At 37.2% G+C, this 24,282-nt stretch overlaps 1 protein-coding gene across 3 annotated transcripts in view; it reads right to left on the bottom strand.

Annotated features, from left to right (window-relative positions):
- The window catches only part of Myo81F (unconventional myosin 81F), a 333,460-nt gene that overhangs the window by 62,645 nt on the left and 246,533 nt on the right, over nt 1-24,282 (bottom strand). For all 3 annotated transcript variants that reach the window (XM_083137796.1, XM_083137797.1, XM_083137798.1), the window contains exons 4-13: nt 21,403-21,655; nt 18,051-18,241; nt 15,684-15,902; nt 12,915-13,079; nt 11,589-11,831; nt 10,310-10,435; nt 9,504-9,743; nt 8,175-8,320; nt 5,204-5,416; nt 1,689-1,858 (exon numbers count right to left, since the gene is read on the bottom strand). In XM_083137796.1, the coding sequence (XP_082993922.1) occupies nt 1,689-1,858; nt 5,204-5,416; nt 8,175-8,320; nt 9,504-9,743; nt 10,310-10,435; nt 11,589-11,831; nt 12,915-13,079; nt 15,684-15,902; nt 18,051-18,241; nt 21,403-21,655 (1,966 nt within the window). The remainder of the gene's footprint in view (nt 1-1,688; nt 1,859-5,203; nt 5,417-8,174; nt 8,321-9,503; nt 9,744-10,309; nt 10,436-11,588; nt 11,832-12,914; nt 13,080-15,683; nt 15,903-18,050; nt 18,242-21,402; nt 21,656-24,282) is intronic.

The raw sequence follows: 24,282 nt of genomic DNA on the forward strand, positions 1-24,282 counted from the left end.
TAAACTGTTCAGCCCTAAAGAGTGTGCCACTTTAGCTGAACAGGAGTATACATGAAAGATATAAGAGGCGGAGCCAGAGAGAAAGATAAAGATTGATTCTTGTTTATTTATTTATTTATTATCCTCCTACACTGAGAAAAATGAAGAAATCATATCACAGTAAAACCTTGTTAATCCGGACTAATGGGGGATAAGTTAACCGGATTAATTGAAATAACCTAAAAGAACAGTAGAAAGTGCATTAAAACTCCGTTTATAGCAGAAAAACACGTTTATTATGGTGTATGTAAAGGGTATAGGCCTAAATACACTATACAGTACAGTAAAATGTAAAGCAATACTGTAGATACAATGCAGTACGTACATACGCGATACCCATATTATGATGATGTGCCTGACGGACCTGGCTCTGCATCACTCGAAACTCTTGCTGTGGAAGTTGTTGACTTCTAGCCACATTCAAAACCTTGCATTCTGTTTTATTTTTTTTATCAGGGTCCGAATTAATGAGGTTTTACTGTATTTCAAAGTATTTTTTTTTTCTGTACACATACTACTTTACCATTCCATATACGAGTATAATAAAACTTCAAGCCATATAATTGTACCATGCTATTATTCACAAATGTAATGTGTAAAATTTATAGTGTAAATACTACACGGTGAGCATAAAGTCTGAAACCAATGACGGTAATGTTTTCTCATTTCAGGCGAGCTATGGCACTAACAAAAGATGATCAAGTGGAAATAATTCTTCTATGGATGTAAATGGAAGTAGCAGCCAAGTTCATTATTAGACATCTGGAGACATCAATAAGCCACAACGCAGTTGGAAAAATTGCTACGAAAATTTACAGAACAGGATTGGCTCTTGCCAAGCTTCACACTGGTCTGTACAATACCTCCATTGGTTTCAGACTTCTTGGGTACTACCTTTTAAAATAACTGGATAACTCTCCCCTCCCTCCCCCCTGCACTCCTGATATGGAAGGGCATCAAGGAAAAAATTATCCCTTATCTGTCTCTACGTGTACAGATTGGACTACCTGAACTATTGCAGCAGCCAATAGGATAGGGGCGGGAAACTTGAAATAGAAACAAATCTTCTGCCTGGAAAAAAACAGCCTAAGGAGCGGTTTCCAGTCTGCATGGTTGCACCAAGGGATGAAAAGCGCATGATAATGAGTGTGTTGTATTAACTACAACTTTGACATGACCAAATATTGCAACTTAGGTAAAGTCCCCATGCACATTGCACCATGCCATGAAGGTGAGTAGGTGGACGTGAGGGCAGGTCTCACACATTATCGGTCTCGGCTATTTTTGGAAGTGATGTGATCACCACTATGATTTGGTCACCTTTACTCTCCAGGGATGCCCCAAGATACCCATTTATTTGAGGCTGGGTGAATCCCAGAAAGACTTTATGGAGGGACAAGGCTGGAAAAATTCCAATCTTAGATCACCCAGGCTGGCAATCAAACCTGAGTGCTGCTCTGCTGACATAGATTGAGTGATACATCACTGCTAGATTTGCTGCAACTCAGTGCACGGCAACAGTCTGTTTATCTGCATTTTACATTTCCTAAGTTTTGAGTAATAAGCTTCTCAAAATGTTTAAGGTCTCACTACAATTAACATTCAACTTTCCACATAAGCATTAACTGGAATAAAAAAAAAATACATACCTCTCCTCACACCATAGCCTCTCCAATATTTCTGGATTTTGATAGACATGATATTCACCACCTGGTTTCTGTGGTCTTCTAAAGGCTCGTGTACACAGCTTCGAAGGAACACTTTGCTTACACCAATCTGCCATTCCATTTCTGGTAGGTCATGTTGGCGCATGATCGCTCTAGAATTTTATGAAACAAGGAATGAAAAAAAATATTCACTTAGCAAATCAACTCATTTTTAATTAAAGTAGTCTCTCAGCTTAAATTGATACATGATTTTGCAATATACTTATTATGTTATGTTATGTAATGATTACCAACAATATACAGGGTGTTTCTAAAGGTCGTTTACAACGCTTGGGAGGTGATTCCTCACACGAAAACAAGCAAAAAGTCTAAGTTCCATTTTTACGACTGAGGCTTCGTTTCCGAGATAGGAGCCTCGCAAAAGGTGACAAAGTGAACGTCACACCTAACTGGGACGAATACTATCACAGATAGAGAGGCGGTTCCAAGGGAATCATAAAGGAATCGTATGTGCTCAGTCCGGAAGTCACTATGAAAAGTTCACTGCACGCATGTGCAATGGAGTCCTCAAAGGAATTGGGGATTTCCAGCAACAACAATGCATGGAAAAGGTATGTAACGCAGCAAGAAGGACCGTGACAATGAGAAATGCGTTCAAGACAACACATCCCGACCTCAAACATCAAAACATGACCACCGAACACAAAATCCGAAAAGTTGAGCACGGTTGCATACCCCAGTTACACGCGAGGAATGAACGAATCATGTCATGTGGCATACGAGAGACAGGAGGAGGGAAAGAAAAACACAATATCAGATGATTGCGACAACGTGTATTTTTACACGCGACAACTGCGTAATACCCCCCCCCCCCACACACACACAACAAACAACAAATGCTACAATATCTTACGCACAGACAGTCCGTGTCACTGTACACCAACTGAAGATGTCACTTTCACCACACAAAGGGGGTGGGGAGCAATACCAAAAGTGTTCTCACTGGTATTTGCCGAGGGCAATAATCACAGACGGTTTTCAAAATGTCTGCCGTTTACTTCTACGCAGAGATGACAGCGACGAATCAAGGATTGTCGAGTACGAGCAAACAAGCCAGGTGTATCTGCTACCGTCACGGCGGCGACGTTGATGCGAGCAACGAGGTCCTCAGCTGATGTGACAGGTGTGTCGTATACGAGGGTTTTCATTTCTCCCCAGAAGAAAAAATCGAGAGGGTTGAGATCTGGCGACCTCGGTGGCCAAGGCACAGGCTCATCCCTACCAATGAACCTATTGCGAAACACGTCATGCAGGAAATGTCGTACATTACGATCGAAATGAGCTGGTGCACCATCGTGTTGGTACCACATTTCTTGCCGCAGTGCCAAAGGTACGGTCTCCAACAGTTCAGGCAGAACCTCACTAAGAAATGCATGATACGTGCGACCATTCAGGCGAACAGGGAGAATGTATGGTCCAATTAAATGATCATGTACTATCCCGCACCACACATTCACTGAAAACCTGTGCTGGTGATGGGCCACAAAAAGTGCATGTGGGTTGTCAAAGTCCCATACATGACTGTTTCTACTATTGAAGACATCCATCCTGGTGAAAATGGCTTCATCTGTCCACAATACGTTTGCCTCGAAGTGAGGGTTTGTGTCCAGCTGATGCAACAACCATTGGCAAAACTCCATACGAGGGCGAAAGTCACGAGGTAACAGTTCTTGTACTTTCTGCAGTTTAAAAGGGTGCATTCCTTCATCTGACAACACTCGCCAAACATTCACATGAGACGTGTTTCGTGCCCGAGCGAGCACTCGCGTACTGGTGCCAGGATGTTATGCGACCGCTGTTAACACATCTTCTGCAAACTGATGTGTGCGTACACTTCGGGGTCTTCCAACTTCTTGTCGCGGTGGTAACACTGACCCTGTTTCACGCAGTCGACTGTCCACTACCTGAAAGAAGGTGTGAGACGGTAAACGTCTATGTGGAAAGCGTTCTCCATAAAGACGCCTTGCCTCACGGCTATTACCACGTGCCTCCCCATACATGAGATGCATGTCTGCTAGCTGCTGGGTCGTATACGCAGCCATCTGTGTAATAGGGAGCTGGAACTGCAAAGTATTGTTTTTGTTTAACACTGGCACACTGCACAAATTGGCCGTATCACCGTACGAACACCACAGACCAATTGTTGCGATACTTGACTTGCCCACTCCACCACGTCAACTTCTTTCAATGCAACATACTAGTACTCTTCAATGCGTATGACAACCTAGAGCGAACTGCTGATCATATCCCAGCACCTGCAACACGATTGGGACGACTGCCGGAGAGAACCAACCCTTCGAGCTCCTCTCGCGGGAATAGCAGTCATGAAGGTCAAACGTAGACTACGAGAGCCAGACTTGCCTGTGCAGCGCTTCCAAAACTGGTCTCTTTTACGTCACAATGATCGCGTGCGAACACTTTTGGTATTGCTCCCCACCCCCTTTGTGTGGTGAAAGTGACATCTTCAGTTGGTGTACAGTGACACTGACTGTCTGTGCGTAAGATATTGTAGCATTTGTTGTTTGTTGTGTGTGTGTGGGGGGGGGGGGATATTACGTAGTTGTCGCGTGTAAAAATACACGTTGTCGCAATCATCTGATATTGTGTTTTTCTTTCCCTCCTCCTGTCTCTCGTATGCCACATGACATGATTCGTTCATTCCTCGCGTGTAACTGGGGTATGCAACCGTGCTCAACTTTTCGGATTTTGTGTTCGGTGGTCATGTTTTGATGTTTGAGGTCGGGATGTGTTGTCTTGAACGCATTTCTCATTGTCACGGTCCTTCTTGCTGCGTTACATACCTTTTCCATGCATTGTTGTTGCTGGAAATCCCCAATTCCTTTGAGGACTCCATTGCACATGCGTGCAGTGAACTTTTCATAGTGACTTCCGGACTGAGCACATACGATTCCTTTATGATTCCCTTGGAACCGCCTCTCTATCTGTGATAGTATTCGTCCCAGTTAGGTGTGACGTTCACTTTGTCACCTTTTGCGAGGCTCCTATCTCGGAAACGAAGCCTCAGTCGTAAAAATGGAACTTAGACTTTTTGCTTGTTTTCGTGTGAGGAATCACCTCCCAAGCGTTGTAAACGACCTTTAGAAACACCCTGTATATCCAACTCTTCAAGTCTAGGTCCAGTCCTGGTTAGCCTTTCTGTGAATAAAGTGGACTTAACAGCCCTTAAGCCACACCTGTGAATAGGCACTGGCAAAGGAATGTCACAGCTGACATTCAAACCTGGAACCTTTGATGGCAAGATTGCAAGTCGATCCCTGAATGTAATATACCACTAAGTCACTAATTAGCATGCTAACTGTGAGTCAACATTTGAAAGATTGAGCAATGGGTGTCAAATGCTCTCCACAAAAAGATAGAACAGCAAAATACAAGGGCATTACTAGTTAAGTAATAATCTAATAAACTGAAAATCTTACCGCACTGCTTCTCTCTTGTCTGTAGGAAGCTTGGTTTTATACAGGCATCTATACCTCTGGATGAAATCTTCAAAGGCAACATGTATGGGGTACCCTTCTTTCCGGATTCTTATGATATCAAGCATTCCTAGGTATTTCAGTTGATCTAGCACTAACTTGTCATCATAATTGTTTGATGCCTTTTTCATGTTTGGTTTTATACATCGAACATACCTTGAAGAAAACAGTAAATGCTCTCAATTAGTAATACATATGTAATTTTTGTATAAATGTCATGTCTTGCTAGTGTAACCGATGTACCAATTACCATTACCATCGGTCATTCTATGCACTTCCCCCAAGATTTCATTTTTCTGCTCTCTGAGAAAAGGACAACGGTACTCGAAGGAATCAAGAAGAAAACATTCTCGCTTCAGCACCTTTACGTATCTGAGAGGAAAATATTTTCTCCTCACTTGACAAAGTTTAGACTCTTAGCTTTGAACTCAGTTTTCAATATTGACTTTTTTAACTTAAGAAATGGTGCGTAAGTAAAGACTAGTGTTTGCGTGCAATGCTGGCCATCAGCGGCCTCCGCTGCTAACTTGTTTTGACCCAGTGCAATATGGGTAAGTGATTGTATTTTGTCTGCAAAGCGTGTGGGGAAGGGAGGCGAGGTGTTGTAAGTATGTCAACTACAGTCCATTAAATACTATCTCATAACATGTTTCAGTGTTCCGATTTCTGATTTCTTCATATCATAATAATTGTTGCTTGCATTGGCTTGTGATCGAAGACCAACGTATAAGGAACGTATGCATCCTTCTCCGTTGGCTGAGCTCTGGACCATCGACACGATGTACCTCCCCGTGTCTTAAATATTTTGGTACATTTATTTCTTTTATTTTTATTCAATCACAACATAAGTGAACATCCATGCTTAATGCTAAACAGATTCGAACTCGTACATCCTATTTTCCATTATACTAGGTTAAGTGGAATTCAAACATGCATGAACTATTAAAAAACCTTAGCTTTACTGCAATACAGCACAATGGAGTGCTTACAATTTCATTTGCAATGGCATAAGGCAGAGGTTCCCAAACCTTTTCGTTTCACAGTGCCCTTAGTGTTTCAAGATCTTTCTGTGGCACCCAAGTCAGAATGTAGCCCTATCTAACACTTGCAATGCTCAGTTAGTGTGGTTAGGTTGCTTGCATTAAGTTAAAAAATAAACACATTATTTCAAATTCAGAAACATTTTGCATACAAACAGTACCAAAACAGTGTGTAGACTAACAAGTAAGTGGCATTTCAGTGAAAATATTGGAACATTTTGTGGCATCCCTGTAAAGCCAGCCATGGCACCCCACTTTGGGAACTGCTGGCCTAAGGTCATATCCCCCTCCCACCCATAGTAAAGATTTCCACGTTTGTTGCACCATGTCATTCATGATCTCAGCCATTTTTGGAGGTGATATAATTAGCACCATGCTCCAGCTGCGTTTGCTTCCATGTATCCATTTATTAGAGGCTTGAGTGAACCAGTGAGCCACTTTTATGCAGGGACAAGGTTGGAAAAATCCTATCTTGGGAATTGAACCTTCGTCTCCCACACACTAGTCATATCCCTACTGTAGAAACCATCATGGCTCCTCACTCTACAAGGCTAGAAAAAATGTTTCTACAGGCATTCATGACCAGGGCTTGGAAGATGACAAAAAACATCTCCTTTTCAGGACTTTGAAGACGATGTTACCCCTTAAATGGCATCTGCAATATACATGTACATAAGGTGTAATTTTGAAGGTGACGGTAGTGCTATATACAAGGTGCAATCTGAGAGATTCAGTTTCTTTTCTCAGAAAATAAAAATTACAACTGAGTAGTTCTTTGATCAGAGAAGTATATACTGGCCAATATTTTGGCACTGTTTCCAACTCCTGGCATTCTCCCCAAGGGTGCAAAGTTCAAATGTTGTGAATTTACTTTTTACTTTCATTCTCCTTCTAATTCCTACGGTATATGTGCTATTTCTGTGAAAATTTGATAACCTGTTTGATACAGAATAAAACTAGGTATCATTCAGAAATTAATTTAAATCATCATTAATTTCAGAATATAAAATTTTATTTACAGCAACACAAATTTCTTGCTAAATAAAGCTAGGCACTGAGGCTACAACCATGAAAAACAGCCTGAACATCTGAGGATTAAACATCCATTAGAACCAGAAACACTGCTTTTGTTATAATTTTTCCTTATCTTTTATATATTACTAGCTGATAACACAGCGTTGCCCGGGTATTTATTTATTCCAAACTTCCATTAGACAGGAAAATAATGAATTCTAACTATAGTGTAACATGTAACTAATTTTATTTACAGGTATTTAAAACTATAAGTACAGTATACAAATTACAAAGTAAAATCTTTTACAAATTCACTATAATATTAATTTAACTCAAAACTTGATTATAAACAACATTTTTAGTTTCACCTCCAGGATCAAGAATAAATAAATTAAACGGCATTGGGAGTGTCACTATTCATCTTAGCGACCCCGAAAGCTATGGATTTCACACTAATATCGGTCGTTTTCGATTATTTTTACATGTCACCCCCTTCCCAACCCCACCCCTAGGGGTGTCTTACCCCCACAGTATTTCTTTCCAGATTGTAAGTTACATGTGTACCAAGTTTGGTTGAAATTGCTCCAGGTGTTCGAGAGTTATGCCGGAACAAACATATACGTATACACACATACATACATTTATATATATATATATATATAAAATAATAAAGATAGATAGAAGATTTATCATTTCTCAGGAATCCTGCAGATACATATAGCATTTCTTACTATTTACATAAAGGAGTTGTTTACTGACAATTTACACAAATATAAACTTATACTAATTACACTAATAAACCAACTAATAATAGTGACAGAGCACCATGATTTAAATTATTAAAAACTTCATATACTCACCAAGGATTAGTAGCTTGTAGAACGTCAACAAGTGCTTGAAGTTGATACCTGAAGGTGTCACTAACTGTTGGCTTTCCCTTGCTTGTTCCTCTGGACACTGTGCAACCTATACTTCCCATCCGAGCTACTGTGCATCCTAGAAGATCCTGCAAAAATACAGAGTAGCCATGTGTTAGTGTTCCTATTCATTTTATCCAGGTACAACTTTTGCAGTTTAATCTGTAGAGGCATGCAAATTTAGTTTCTGAGGAAAATATGAAATAACATGCTGTAATGTTCATTTTTCATGTTTCTGAAAGGAGTGAGGCACATTTTTCTACCCTGTTTTGTCACGAAATAATGCGAAATGAACTGCAAAATGTGAAATATACTCTTAAACACGAAATTTACCATTTATATACCGACGCGACACTTTCTGAAGTCTGAAGTATCCTGTGAGTTATGTGATTCACAGAAAATTGATTAATTATGCTGTAAATATTTGAGAAGCAAAAATGGACCCCTTTACACAGGAATAAACTTAATACTCTGGTAACTACATAAATGTGCTATTAGATGGGGTAAGTTTATTTTGTGTAATAAGTGCAGTTTTTAAATCAAATTTAGGATTATATTCACAATTTTAAAGCCAAAATGTCATTTTATATAGCACTTTTGATGTGATTATTCACCGCTATAACACCGAAATTTTATTTTATTTACCACTTTTAAACCCGAAATCGACTCTGTTTTGTACCGAAATTTTGCTTCTTAATTTACCAAAAATAGGTGCCTTTACTAATCTGTAATGATTTCACTTAACAAATGCTAACATTCCATGTCATTCAAACGAATGTAGTTTATTGAGCAGTGTTGAAGAATAAGTCAGTAAAAAGCAAATACTGAAACATTATTGCATTAAATGTTTGAAAACTTGAAGGAATTTGGTTACACTAACTTTTCCAAGATTTTTAATATCTTTCTAAAATTTCCTGAATTTTCCAGATTAGTAGAAGTCCTGTGTATAATTTTATAGAGGAAGAAGCATAGACATGATATCTTGTGCTAAATGTGAGGACTTTCCTATTTCTTAAGCTTTTGCGATACCCTGCCTTCCTACTCTTATTATTAATACAAGTTACTCACCACTGTTATTGCAAAAGCTTAAAAACATCAACATCAAATCCGGAACTCTCTGATTACAAGGACACAGTGTTACCTGTTGAGATCTTGAGCCAACCACTGAAGATACTTCGTCACTATAAGTGACTTATTTTGACATTTGCTCTGTAGTATGCACACATAAAAATATAAAAATAAGACTGTATTAAAACAAAATATCCTTCATACCTGATACATCGTAAGCTCCTGAACAAACTGGTTTGTTGAACGACTCATAAAATCAAAGAAAACGTCCTGCTGAACATCGCGGTTTTTGTCGACAAAACCTTCAACAGTGTACGTCACATAACCAGCATAATGGTTGATACCGAATTCCTTTTCCCACTTCCGCCGGTCTTCTCCTTTAATGTAGTTGGGATGACTTTCAAACTCACTATGCAAATTGGTAAGGTATGCTGTGTCAGATCCCTAAAAATAGAACATTATTTTCAATGTCAAGGACTGATATAAAAACAAATCAATGTATAAATTCATAGCACAGACATAGACGAAACTAACTTCTTGCACAAATGTAAAAAAAAAAAAAAATCCATGTATCATTCATGAAAAAACTTATTTTATTCAGAAAATGTTACATAAAACTATAATATCAATTAGTGAATAATGTCATCAGCATATTCTAACTTACTATATGTGAGGACATTTCAGAGAATTATCATTTGTACAATCACAGCTGAATGAAAAAAAACACATTGAGGCCAACCAATGGTGATCCCGTGGATTTTCATAAGGTAAGTGCTAGTCCAAAATCGGACACATATACGCAGATCGACCTTCTGTAATTGGTTCAGGCATTAATTGTGCTACACTATCATTAATTGTTTCATTATACCAACTGCAATATATTTTATTCAAACTTGTTAAAGACTCACTACTTACACACACCCCATACATGAGTAAGCAAATTCAGTCTGTACATTTCACTAAAACTTTTCTAACACAAGCATTTAGTAGATGTAAACTTGAAATCTTACCTTCGGCATGTGGCACTGTTCCGTGAGCAACTTCAGAATGCACCTGGGTGGCTTCTCGATTAATTCAAGGCAGCACGTATTGTCTGTGAACTGGATGTGAGAGAATTCTATTTCCTCTTGCCTGTACTGAAGATTTTAAAGAAAAATAGATGTAATTGATAGAAACCTTAATGCTGGTCATAACCAAAATCATAAAAATGTATGGCCATGATAAACACTATGGAATCGTCACTAGCATATGCAGATTTTTTTTACAGAGGGTGCTGGGATTGTAAGGGTGGACATTACAGAGCAGCATTCTGAAGGGAAAGTACAGAATAAAATATTTTGTGACTTCCATTTTTAACTTGCGTTTATTGTCTAACTTACTGCATACTTCTACCATTTTGTTGTTATTTTATGAATATAAAGGTGTAACTTCTAGTTAAGTAACTAAAAATGTGCAGTTTAATTTTCTAGGGCGAAACTGATTGTAGTCAACTGGTCATATGCATTAATTAAGGCAGTTATCAGTATATATAATATTGATATTTGTCAGTATGAGTAAGTTTTGTACCTGAACAAGTGCTGAATGTGGAGATGTTGGGGGGAGGGGATCTCTGATCTCTAGGTAGGAAAATTTACACAAAAACACCCCTCAGCTGTTAGTATTAAGGTTCAAGCAGACATCCCCCACATAACAATTTTCAATACAGGGTTGATCTGTACTTACAGTATCAATACATATCAGTAAGTTTTGCATTCACATGTATTAGTATTGTTAAGATTTGTATTGGTACAGTCAATCATGAGTAAATTAGTGTTGTTAGGGACTTATTGAAAGCAAATAAGTTCCCAGAACTTATATCCTGTCCTAAAGAAAAGAACCTTGGCTTGATTTATACAATTACCTGGCTTTTCTACCATAAAGGAATGTAATTCACATGAGTTTTAGGGTATTTTTTAATGATTCCATGTGAACAGCTTTTCTTTTTCAACTGTACATACCAGTATTGGTAACTTTTGAATTGGTAAATTCCATATTGGAATTTTTATTTGTTATTTTATGTCACATTTCTGCCACTCTTGGCTAATTGTGATGATGAGTGATGATTAGATGAAATTGACGAATGGTTGTATCAGTTTATCCCTAATAAATATATTATTTTGAAAATAAATCATGAAATTTAGTCGGTCACATTGTGCATGTATATATGTCAAATACCATAAAAATGATTCTTTGAAAACAAACTATTATAAAAGAAGTTACATAAACAATAGATAAAGTGCTTGTACTTACTATTTCCTGTTCCAAGGCGAAGACATAATGGTTGAAAAATTTGTGTAATTTTTCATTTGTGTAATTTATACATAACTGCTCAAAGGAATTAACATTGAAGTTTTCAAATCCAAAGATATCGAGAACTCCTAGGAACCGTGAAGCATCTTGGCCAGGGTTTGTGCATGTGTTTATGTGGTTCACCAGCCATGCGAACGTTCGGGAGTACAAAGCCTTTGCCATCGCATGCCTGTTTTCTTTTGCCTGTAAAAATGTAACGAAAGAAAATAATGTTGAATATGAAATGGAAAATATTCAGGCACTTTGAAAAGATATCTATTCTAATGCTGATACTCTAACCAATTCCCACAGATACAGATACCTTAGAACCATTACCCTACAGTATAGAATTTCTACACCATATTGAAAACTGTCTTCTCTGTGTTACCCACATATGTAATCAATTTGATGTATGTATTGCAACTTTAGTTATGCTGATCTGTGTCTCATATATGTAATCAAGTGGATGTAATATATATATTTGTAACTAATTATGCTGATCTACACCCCATATATGTAATCAAGTGTGTGTAATTTATTTATTTATTATTATTCCCTTCAACGGAGTATATCATCCAATGACATATTGACATAATATGTATTTGTAACTATAATTCTGCTGCATCCCATATATGAAATCAAACAGATGTAATAGAATATATTTGTAACTTCAATTATGCTGCATCCTATATATGTAATCAAGTGGATATATACGTACTGTATATATGTTTATATGTAACAAAATGACGTGTTCTATACTACTGTAGATAGGAATATCAACAATTTAGTCCACAGATGAAAATAAATTACAATTACAAATGATTGAAAATTGTTAACAATTAAAGTTGTTTAAATTATTTCTTTATATTAGTGGGTGAGTATTCCAATCCAATTACAAGCATTGATTTACTAGAGTTTTGCTTCAAAATATTCAAGAATTACAACAGAATCTTAAAATATAAAATACAGTTTTTCACACAGTATTGGTGCAAAATAAATGGAAACTTCAAATTTTGCATAATTTCAAGGATAAATAGACTAAACGAAAATATCACATGGCATTTTTTCAAAGTCAGTGAAAACAAAAATGCCAGACAAGTATCAGCTGGTGTGGGTAAGTTAGATTTGAATCACATGCTTGCATTTACATGCTGCGATATCGGACATGTCAGTTTCTGTATATGCATATACTATTAAGCAGAGGGTTTCTTTCTCTTCTTGGTAAACAATATATGGAGAGAGATTTTCAGACCACTTTGTACAAGCAATAGAGAATAACATTCTAACCTCTTGCAGCTTCAGAGGTATTTCGGTGATGTTTCCTCGGACATTGATCTGCCTAAGCAATGCAACTTGAACCAAGTCATCCATCTCTAACCCAAGAAGGGTAGCAACTGTAGTAAGAACTTCTATGTCTTTGTTGGTGAGCTTGCATTTCTCGCCATCAATATCCTGTAAATTAAAAAGTAAAAAATCAGCATGGATATACCTGGTCGTACAGTCCTTAATTTCCTTGCAACAATTTTCAGTGAGGAAACACACATTAGATCAAGTGAACGCATCTACCAAAGTCATTGTTTTGCATGGTCAGTGTGATCACAGTATTCGTGACATTTCTGTATCTTATATTTTTGTTTCAAATTCTTCTGTGTGTTGTTGATATTATGAATTCATGACTAACATGTGCACTACTACTATTAGTAGCCATTAACAGTATATTAACGTAATAGTTTACCAGTAATTTTACCAAGCAAATATATCTACCATTACCTTGAAAGTACCAAAATTCTACTACTGCTTTTCTTTTTTAAACACAAAAAACCACATGTATTTTGAGAACATTTCGGGATATGTATTTTTTTTCCCCTTCGAGACAAAAATCCACCACAATCATTGGCTATATACGCTTATTAACATTTTTTATAATATAAAAGTGAATATATAATTTCAGCCATGAACGTCCACAGGATTTTTCCCAGGGAGGCGCAAGGAAAGTATTTTTTCCAGGGGTGGGCAAACAAGGCACATTTCCCCAATAATAGTGTTGTTCCCTCAAAAAACATTGCTTAAATTTGAATTTACCATATTCATGTAATAATTAACATATTATTGTGGCTGAAATGAAATTATATGTGAAAAATATACAATTTCTGGTTGACTTTCATTTTCCAGGGGGCACCCATGATTTCAGCTGTGAATTGAATATCTGTCGTTTTATATCGGAAAAGTAACTTGATTCATCAATTGATTTGTTTTATTTTACTTGGCTTTTGGCTAATCGCGAAGACGAGGATGCAAGGTGATAAGATGAAATTGGTGACAAGGCAATTGCAAACACACACGGGCTGGTCACAACATAGGCCCCCCAGAGGATTTTAATGGCTCCCAAGTCCAGATGCCAGAGCGCAGTTAGTCTTGTCCCCAAAAAGGGATGTTGTACTCCCACTGTGTGAATTAAGCCTTTTGCAGGGGGGGGGGATGCCACTCAGTGGTGCATTTGCGATTTCATTTCAGGGGAAGATTTTTGGGGGGTATGCGGGATAAAAAGTAATTTACAGCATGTCCGAGACGAAACGCCCTAATTTGAAACGCTTATACTGAACATAATAAACAACCAAGACAATTTTGTTAGGTGGTATATGGTAGATTAGCTGTAGAAATTTTAATTATGTAATGTAATAGCAAGATCATTTTCATTGCAGGTGCTGAAAACCGAAAAAAAGGAAAATGACAACGAATGCTGAAAAAGCACAAACCATGTGGTGGTATGCAGACATAACTGACATTACTCCCCGGATTTCTTCCTGTGGGGGTATGTTAAGGACAAGGTGTACTCTATCAAAGTGACAACTGTGGAACAGCTTCGTGAGAGGATTAGAGCTGCTATTGAGACGGTTACGCCACAGATGCTACAGGCTACCTGGTGTGAAATCGAGTATCGATTAGACATCCTCTGTGTCACTCGTGGGGCACATGTAGAAATGGTGTGATTGCACAAACAAAACTTCATAACTATGTGTATCCATTGTTGTATCAATCTTCTTTATGCATCAAATACATGTTGTATTACAGACAGTTCAAATTAGGGTGTTTCGTCTCAGACACCCTGTATTTTGGCGGGGATAAAATTATTTGGGAGGGGAAATCCACTCCTTCCTTAATTTACACACTGGACCCTCCCCAAATAACTGTAACACTGTCATCTTGGTTCCAGATTTGATTTACTAGAAAAGCAAATTGTTCTGATGACATGGGACATACATTTATTCATGTGTGGTATTTTAAAATATCTTTTACATATAATTTTCTTTGTTTTACCATTTAGTTTCCCCTGTGTATCTTTTATGTTAATTAATCACATTTCAAAAAATGAAAAAAGACGAACAACAAAGGATCTCGTTATGATGTGAAAGAACCTACCTTGCTAATACATTAAAGGTAATTACATGACACGTGTGTGTGTGCCATTTCATAACATGTTTTTATGTAGTAATTGTGCTGTTTTCTTTGTTTACTTACCTCATTTATTCCGTATTAGGATTCCAGATTTTATTTTGCTGAAAATAAAAACCTGGATTTTTACAAATTTCCCAGATATTTTGAAATAAATGTCCAGGTAATTCTGTATTATTTTAACCAGGAATGCATATTCTAGGCTATCTGTGAAATCCAAAACCCAGACAAACTTGTTCATTTCAAGAAGATAGTGCTTCAGGAGTTGGAAAAGGAACACAGATCCTGCCACATTCTGGTTGCATTAACATGCAGTTATATGGAACACATGCCATATCCTTTCCCTGAAAGCTCAAAAGTGTATCCAGCTCCCATACTTTGATGCCAGATTGAACAGGGACAGAGTTGTGTAAATTGAAATTTCTGCAGACAGATATAAGTTTATAAGCCCAGATTATAAAGTCTCATAGGCATGATTGTATGGAAGCATATCTCTATCCGGCAGTGTTGAAAATTAAGTATTTCATTCACAAGTATGTTGACTCTTCTAGATTAACTTTGCAGGGTTAAGTGACTCTCACACACAAAAATACAACAACTTACCTCGAAAGCCATGTTCCCAAGCCAAAGGATCGCAGAGAGCACACTGAAAATTCCTTCACACATTTCAGGCGGAATGTGAAGCACATTGAAAGCTAAGCGTAAGGCATCGAATTTCTTGGCATCATCCACTCCATCCATTTTAATGCACCCTGATTGATTTAAGTAGTGATAGAACTCTGGTGGTTTCAACTTGAACTGTTCTGCTAATTCTTTGTTTGTCTGGAAATGTAAAAAAGAGATATTTATAGTTGAAACACATTTTATTTTCATTTACGTAACATTGTCATTTTACAACTACAGTTTGAGAAGTACATTAGATGTACACTCACCTCACTTAGTACTCTGGCAGTTTGATTATTTGCAGAAGATACATATGAATTGAGGGGTCTAGTGAGAGAGGGAGCTATGGCACTTTGACAAGAAATGGAAATAAATTGAGTTTTCTAAAGCATTGCGTTGAGTCATAATTTATATAACAAAGGGTAATTTTTTTTTCTGAACATATTGTTAGGTAAATTATTCAAAAGAAAAAATATGAATTTCAATATAAATACCATTTATTATGAACATGTATGGTATATTGTTGTAGTATACCCACGTGGAAAAATCAATCTAGCACATCAAATACTTTGAACAAGGCTTAAATACTTTTGCCTCAGTGTATATCATGTTCACAGAGTTACATATGATCTGCATAAAGACAACTTCATATGTCTTCTGCAGAATCTTCACTGTCCATTGTTTCTGTGGATTTTAGTTTTTGGTAAACACCATGAAGAACTGGAGGAATATAATACATTATTGCCATGAGATCTTTTAACCTCAGGGCTGATATTAAATCTAGCACCGGTTACTGCAACACAACCTCTGCCACTCCTATTGCAGACACCATCACTAAGTGGCATAGCGCCTTCTCTCACTCAAAATGCTGATGAGGACGTATTCAAGAACTCAGAAAATCTGCTGCAGAACAAGCGGGAGCTATGCCACATGGTTGTAGTTCACATGATAGATGACAGATGGTAGGAGAAGACTGAAAATGGCAAAAAATAAAAATTTTCTAGATTTGTGGCATAGCTCCCTCTCTCACTAGACCCCTCAATTGATACAAGTATCAATATACACTGTATAAAACATACCTTATTACTAGACCTCAGAGTTTAGGTTTTTAACCTTTTTTTTCCCCTTTACAGGTAAATAAAAAATAACACAAGTTATGTCTACAATTCATTAAAAAACAAAACAAGTAATGAAGTTTTATAGTGACTAAAATAACCTATTTTGCTTGTTAGAACCTGTTTTAGGTGTATGTGCCTAAATCGAACCTTTTTTTAGGTTTTTATAAAATCTTTTAGGTTTGGCAGGATTTTTATCACGCAGAGGTATTTACCATGTTGGTGAAGAAAAAATCAATGACAAATTCATTTTTCATTAAACAAGTAACTTTTACTAACAGCATAAGTATAGTATTACAATAATTTATGGATAATTTTGAAAATGATGTATACAAATGAAATTTTGGTTAAGAAATTAATATTTGGTTATTATGTATACACCAATTAAAATTTCTTACGGTTGTTTTGAAATTTTGTTTCTAACGATTATACCTAATCAGTATTTTTCAAGAATTTTGAATGATGTTGAGTTTTTTAGAACGAACTTCTGGATTGTTCAACCTTAATTTAAGACTATTAGAAATATTTTAAGATTTTTAGAACCTATTCTAGCATTTTTAAAACCTATTTTAGAACTTTTAGAGCCTAATCAGGAACTTAAAAGCACACTTTTTAGAACCTAAAAATCCAAGGTCTACTTATTACTAACTGCCTACAGTTGGGTTTCAGTACATTTCATAGTACACAGTAGAAGGAAGGCATTTGAAAACAGTAGAATTTGTCTACTGTAAACTGTAGAAATTTCCAGCAGGGTGATATGTCAATCTGAAGGAAAACTCATCAAAATTTATTTACTGTAAACAGCATAAAATGCTGTGCCTAGTCACCCTGCTCAAAATTGCACCAGTTTCACCAACAGATTAATGCCTATCTGTAACACTGCTTTAAACTTATACCACAAATAATCACAATACATTAAAACCAAATCCCCTCTACATGGTTAAGCACAGACCATTGAAGACTATATTAAAATTATAAAATAAAACTGATTAATACTTTGGAATGCAAAGTTCTGTTAAATTTTTGTTACAAAATCAGCTTATATCAGTCATCGCATGGTGATACTTTAATAAACAATAATATAGTTTTTGGTATTAAACTTTGTAACAAGATTGTTTCTTCCTAAAAAACATGTACTACAACAAAGAACAAGAAGTCTTGCAAATACTAATAGTATGAGCTAATAGCATACCTTAGCACCATCGACCAACTGATAAAATACATGGTAGTTCCTCTCTTCCGGACTCTGGAATGTTATTCTGGACTGCTCCAAAAGATAATCTTGGATGATGCATCCCTTGATCATCCATTTGCTGTCGAAGCACACTTGCATAAATTTTCCAAACCTACTAGAGTTGTCATTCCTGACTGTTTTCGCATTTCCTACAATGAAAAAATGCATTCATATGTTATTATCATCACATATTTTTAAACTGAAGTGTTCACCATGGCTGCAAGATATAAAAAGAAACGTGCATTTTATCTACCTTGAATACCTCTCTCTCCAGGACAGAAATGTTTTGTATAACTATCTCTCTAGCCTTCTTAAATCCGAAGGTTTCTGCCACAACTAGTCCTTGATTTATGTTATCTCCTTCTGATTTCCATTGCTGTTTGGACACAACCATTGTCACACACCCCTATAGGTCATGTCTGTAATGCCATTTTAAGTGTTCAGCATATTCTTATTTAATGTGCAGATCTTGCCTTCCTCACACAGACTTTTAATCTTCCAAACTGTTAATCATTCCTGATAGGAGATGACGCCATTGTATTAACAAATATTTTTAGATTTTTGAAAAGAGCTGGTCTTTTCCACTGTCTGCAAGAAAGTTTTCTTGTGTGTATTCCTTATCAATCCATAGGATTATTCTTTATTTTATTTTAACTTTCTCTAGAAGCTTCAATTCATCAAGGTTCATTCACTTGTTTACAACATCTGTCCACTCCTCTGAGGTATTTGAATTATGCACAGTTGAGTGTTAAGCAGACTTCCACTTCCTGATATATTGAGGCTACAAGGTTTACAACTGGTACACAAGTAGTAAGCTGTTTACAATAATAGGAAGGTAAAAACTCACGTATCAGCATATAGGAAGTCTCCACGGACTGGGGTTTAGAGGAGCCGACAGACTGGCAGAGGACTCACTTTTCAATTTGATTAGAGACAGGCAAGAGCACTTTGGCGAGTAGAGAAGGACAGCAGTCTGCCTGACTTAGGTGAACTACAGTATGTAACATTGTTATTTGTACACATAGAATTTCCGAGGAAAAAATGTCATATCTACTAGTAAATATAATCATTTTCATATGTACCTGTAAATTAATGTTAATGAAGGTTTCACCAACAAATGTCAATAAAAATGTATGTTCAAAGTGTATAAACAGAGCATATAATTTGTGTGATAAGAGAAAAACACGCTGTTTCATGCAACATTGTTATTCGTACAGGCAAGAGTTTCAATTGTCCTCGCATACAGCGCCACTGTTAATTGGGCGATTTCGTGCAGTTTGCAACTTCGTAACAAGTTTGAACATGCACACACGCTCCCCGTCAAGTGGAATGCTGGCATAGGTATTGTTGTAGGCCAATCGTCTATCTATCAGCGTGTTCGAAATGGGCAAGGTGAAGGAACTTAGTTCCGATCTGAAGGATGTTATTATAAATTTGGCCCTTAGAGGTTATTCGTTAAGAAAAATTGGACAAACAGTCAATAAATCACACTCCACAGTTCAATACATAGTAAACAAATGTAGAGAGGAAGGTTCAACACAGAATGTGCCGAGAAAACCAAAAGAGACAAGGTTGAATAAACGTGATGAATGCTTTATTTTAAAAAGAGTGCGAGAAAACCTCCGACAAAGTGTTCATCACTTACGACCATTAGTAGAAAATGTTGCTGGCAAGTTAATGTCAGATCAAACTGACAGACGTGCCTTGTGGAAGCATGGATATCATGGCAGAATACATCGAAAGAGGCCGTATGCAAATAAGGTGAATCGCAGGAATTCGTGAAAGAGCACATCCACAAGGACCAGGAATTTTGGGATAGTATCATATGGTCAGACGAGTCCAAGATTAATATATACGGGTCAGATGGGATAAATAGGGTCTGGTGAAAATCAAATAAAGACAATGATCACAATAACACAGTTCCAACAGTTAAACACGGTGGTGGGTCATTAATGATTTAGGGCAGTATGTCGTCCAAAGGTATTGGTACCATCCAGTTTATTGATGGTATCATGGATGCATATGTCTATTTAAACATATTGAAGAACAATGTAAAGCAGAGTGCCCAAAAAATGGACATTCCGCCTATCTACAGATTCCAACAAGACAATGACAGTAAGCATAAGCGAGTTAACATGAATTGGATAATATGGAATGTGCCCAAACTACTACAAACACCAGCTCAAAGTCCAGACTTAAATCCCATTGAGCATTTATGGGCAATTTTGAAGAGGTGAGTCCATAAAGCAAGCTTCAAGTCCAAACAAGAGTTGAAAACTGTTGTGCAAGCCAAGTGGAATAAAATAAGCTCTGAAACATGTCGGAAACTGGTTAATTCTATGAAGAACAGGTGTCAAGCAGTAATTAAAGCCAAAGGATACGCATCAAAGTATTAGAACTGTCAGTCAATTTGCTCTGAACATACTTTTTTCTTTTATATTATTAAGTGTACGAATAGAAAAGTTGTACAAAAATGGCATGTTTCTCTTTCAGTTTCATTTAATTTATTATTGTCATTGGTTATACAGAATTTGGGTAAGATTTTATGTTCCTAATGATATTAGTTATTGAATTGTAAAGAAACAAATTCAAAAGAGTGTATTTCCTATCAGATAATAAAGCATTTTCTTTGAAAATTTGTGTGTACGAATAAGAATGTTACATACTGTACGTACCAAGCCTGGAGAAAGGATAGTTTCATTTTACTCTTCGATATTAACTTCATCATCATTCTTCTAAGTCTAGACAGATATTTATCCTAATCCTTACCATGTATGATTCGGGTTCGAAGGTTCTAAAATCCAACGAGTGACTATTTGCCATTTCTAGTTGTTAAGATATTCTATTTCAGTTGTGCCTTTCGCTGCCAAGTATTTAACTTGTCATAACGCCATTCTAATGTGTTGTGTTTGTCCTATACAGGTCTCTTTACAACCTTGTACTTTTAACTTTTCTCAAGAACCTTTATACACCCCTTTTTTAACTCCTAGGTAAGAATTTTTGATATGGGGATATTTCCTCACATTCATTGAAGGGTGGGTGTAGAATGACCACATGTGCCGAAGCACACAATAATTTTATTTTTTATCCAATCATTGCCGATACATGGGTTCTTTCGCTCGGTTGCCATGACAGCAGTGTTGCCATCTGTGAAGTATATTCCTAGTCCTAGTATTAATATTAAAGCTTGAGTTGTTTGCGTTATCGAAAAGTAACCACAACGTTGCCTTTAGCGTAGGCTTAATTCTCACCCCCTTCGGCCTCAGAAGTAAATCGAGCTAATTCTGAATTGATATACCAAGAAACTTACCGAAAGCTTCTAAAATGGTGTTGGCCTCCAATATCTGCTGCTCCACCCACGTGCTGACGTTACTGGTGACCGAGCACAGGTACTGCAGGATGAACTTGGTCGTCTCGGTCTTCCCGGCACCGCTCTCACCTGATATCACACACGACTGGTTCGACTCCATCGCCTGCAGAGACTTGTACGCTGCCTCTGCAAGGGCGAACACATGGGGTTCCAGAGCGCCCATCTTTTGGCCATGATATCGGAACACATACTCCTGCAAAAGAGGAAAAACAAAGACTTAAGAACAAACCTTGACATTGACAATCACATGCATACCAAAAGCTTCATTGATTGACTTTATGCACAGTAAGTCTAATCGGGACTGGAACTACAGTTTAAAGCGGTACCCCAACCACTATGTGCCTGCACCGGGTATCGAACCCAGGACCCCTTTTTTACAACCGAAAGCTTGAATTTGGCAATGGCAATGACATACGTACCAAACCTTGACTATGACCATGACACGCATACCAAACCTTGACTATGACACGTGTACCAAACCTTGACATTGACTTCGACACGCGTACCAATAAAAGTAACAAAGTTTAGGACATTATGAAAAAAACAACTTCAATATGTCTCTTCGTCCGTGTTATCTTTATAACTGCCAGAGCTAGAAAGACACATTTTCGTGGACTGGTAGACTTATTAAATAGTAGCTCGAGGCAATATACTGTATATATTAAGTCAAACTTATCTGGCCGTGTGAGACAGCAATCAGTCAAAACTGATTTGTCATTTTAAACTCGGCATAAATTTTACTATCACGACTGGATAAGTGTGCACAGAAAGCTTTAAGCATGGTTTTAAGGGGAACGCCAGGTACAACAAGTATTTTGAATCCCATTATGTGGTTAAAGTGGATATACATATAAATAATTATATTACCATAGCATATTTTCTTTCAAATAAATTACGTCCAAAGGCGGGATTCTGACCTCCCGCCCCCACTATTGACACCTTTCAGTAAATTTATGCCCAACTGTCTAATAAAAATAATTGTTATATTACCAGCGAATTATAAAAATTTCAACCCACCGTTGATATTTCGCCACGTAGCTCCATCCTTTGGGGTGTTTCTCAATCTCCGTTCTAGGGATATGACGATGTTCAGAAAGTAAATCCCAATAGGGTGTTAAAAAAAGACCGGTTTGTTACAGATAATTATGGTCAGAATCCTTACACCATAAACTATTTCTCTACATAATTATCTCCATGGTTAAGACGGGGAAACAAAACTTTTGTGAGAAAATCAAAATTTTCAAATGAAAGCAGGGAACTTGGGGAAAACCCAAGTGGTGAATACGAACTCCCCTTAAAATGACAGATGAAGCTTAAAAATGGCAATCCCGCCACTGCCTAGAACGTACTATGTCCACTTTCACAATTTAAGCTCCATGAGAAAAAAATTAATGTGTACTGGGTTCACTGAAAAAAATTATTGCGTCCCTTTGTCGTAAATTAACAGGCACACCGTTAAATTTTAACGGTAGTAAGCTGTAAATTTTACGGTGACAGTGTGGCAAGAACGTGACGCAGAAAAATTACAAGAAGTGCGAAAAATAAACCTGGGTTATTGCCGGAGTTAAAGAACACAACCTTTCAGGCTTTTTCTTGCGCTCTTTCGTACCAATGCTTTGAATGAACTAGCCTCGGGAAAAGGAGACTAAAGGATAATGAAGGCGAAGGAAGCCAAGAATAGAAAGTTATTGTTACAAAAACGTCAAGGTGTAATTAGTAGCAGGATGTTTGAGATCAGAAAAAAAAGCCGCAGCTGGGAAGAAAGAAACAAGACCGTATAAAAGTAAGTAGGGAATAAAAGTGAGGAGAGGATAGAAAATTAGGATTGCAGAAAAAAGAAGGGGGGGGGGACCTTCCGACCTCCGAACAAAGTCCTTCTTTTTTCTTCTCTCTTTTATTTGATCCTCTTGTTCCATGTTTTCTCTCTTTTTTCCCTATTTTTCCTCTCGAATCCTCTATTTGCTCGTTTCCTCAGGTTCTTGAAGACACTGCGTTGTTCCCATGGCAACCGCAATGTCGTCCCTGCCCCCCACTCCTTCTCCCTCTTTGCTGGAAAGGTTGAGCAGGATGGGAAAATGGAACACACACGCGCTGGAGACCGTTTGAGAGATGTTAAATTTAACGCCCGATTTAACGTTCGTTCTAGGAGTTAAAGAGTCGACAAATTGTAAAACAATGCGGGCAATTTAGAGTGGAGAATGGTTCGGTGCCACCTGTGACGTCACGGAAAGTGAAGCATGTATCAGTGGGGGTTCGCGTTCGACGCAATGTACTTTGTCTTGACCATTCTCCACCCTTCAATGTTTACAGGGAAATATCCTCTTATCCAAAATTCTTACTTAAAATGTTACAACAAGGTGGAAGAAGACCCTGAGAAAGGTTAAAGGTGCGAGGAGGAGAGATCTGCACAAAACAAACACAACCCTTTTTTTATTAAAAAAAAAGAATGAACTAAAAACCTCCTAGCAAACAGTCGAAGAGGCCAGCTCTTCTCAAAAACCTAAAAAACATTTGGTAAAACACTCATCTGCCAACAGGGATAACAGACAGTTCGGGAGATAAAAAGTCTGCCTGAGGAAAGCAAAATATACATGTTCAATAAAAATATGCCAAACATTTAAAACGACATTACAGGTACGACACATTGGAGGGTCCAGCCCTTGCAGTAAGCGACCTCAACTGTTTTTCAATATCTCATCACATTTCATACAGTTAGCATACCGGAATGCATAGTTATTCTGTTTTGTTATTAACTTTAACATACTTTGTTAAAAAAAAAGCTTCAAATATTAGGATGAATTTTTAGTCAAAGTTAATGTT

Source organism: Lepisma saccharinum, chromosome 16, assembly GCF_977018435.1.
Source record: "Lepisma saccharinum chromosome 16, izLepSacc3.1, whole genome shotgun sequence".
Classification (NCBI taxonomy): domain Eukaryota; kingdom Metazoa; phylum Arthropoda; class Insecta; order Zygentoma; family Lepismatidae; genus Lepisma; species Lepisma saccharinum.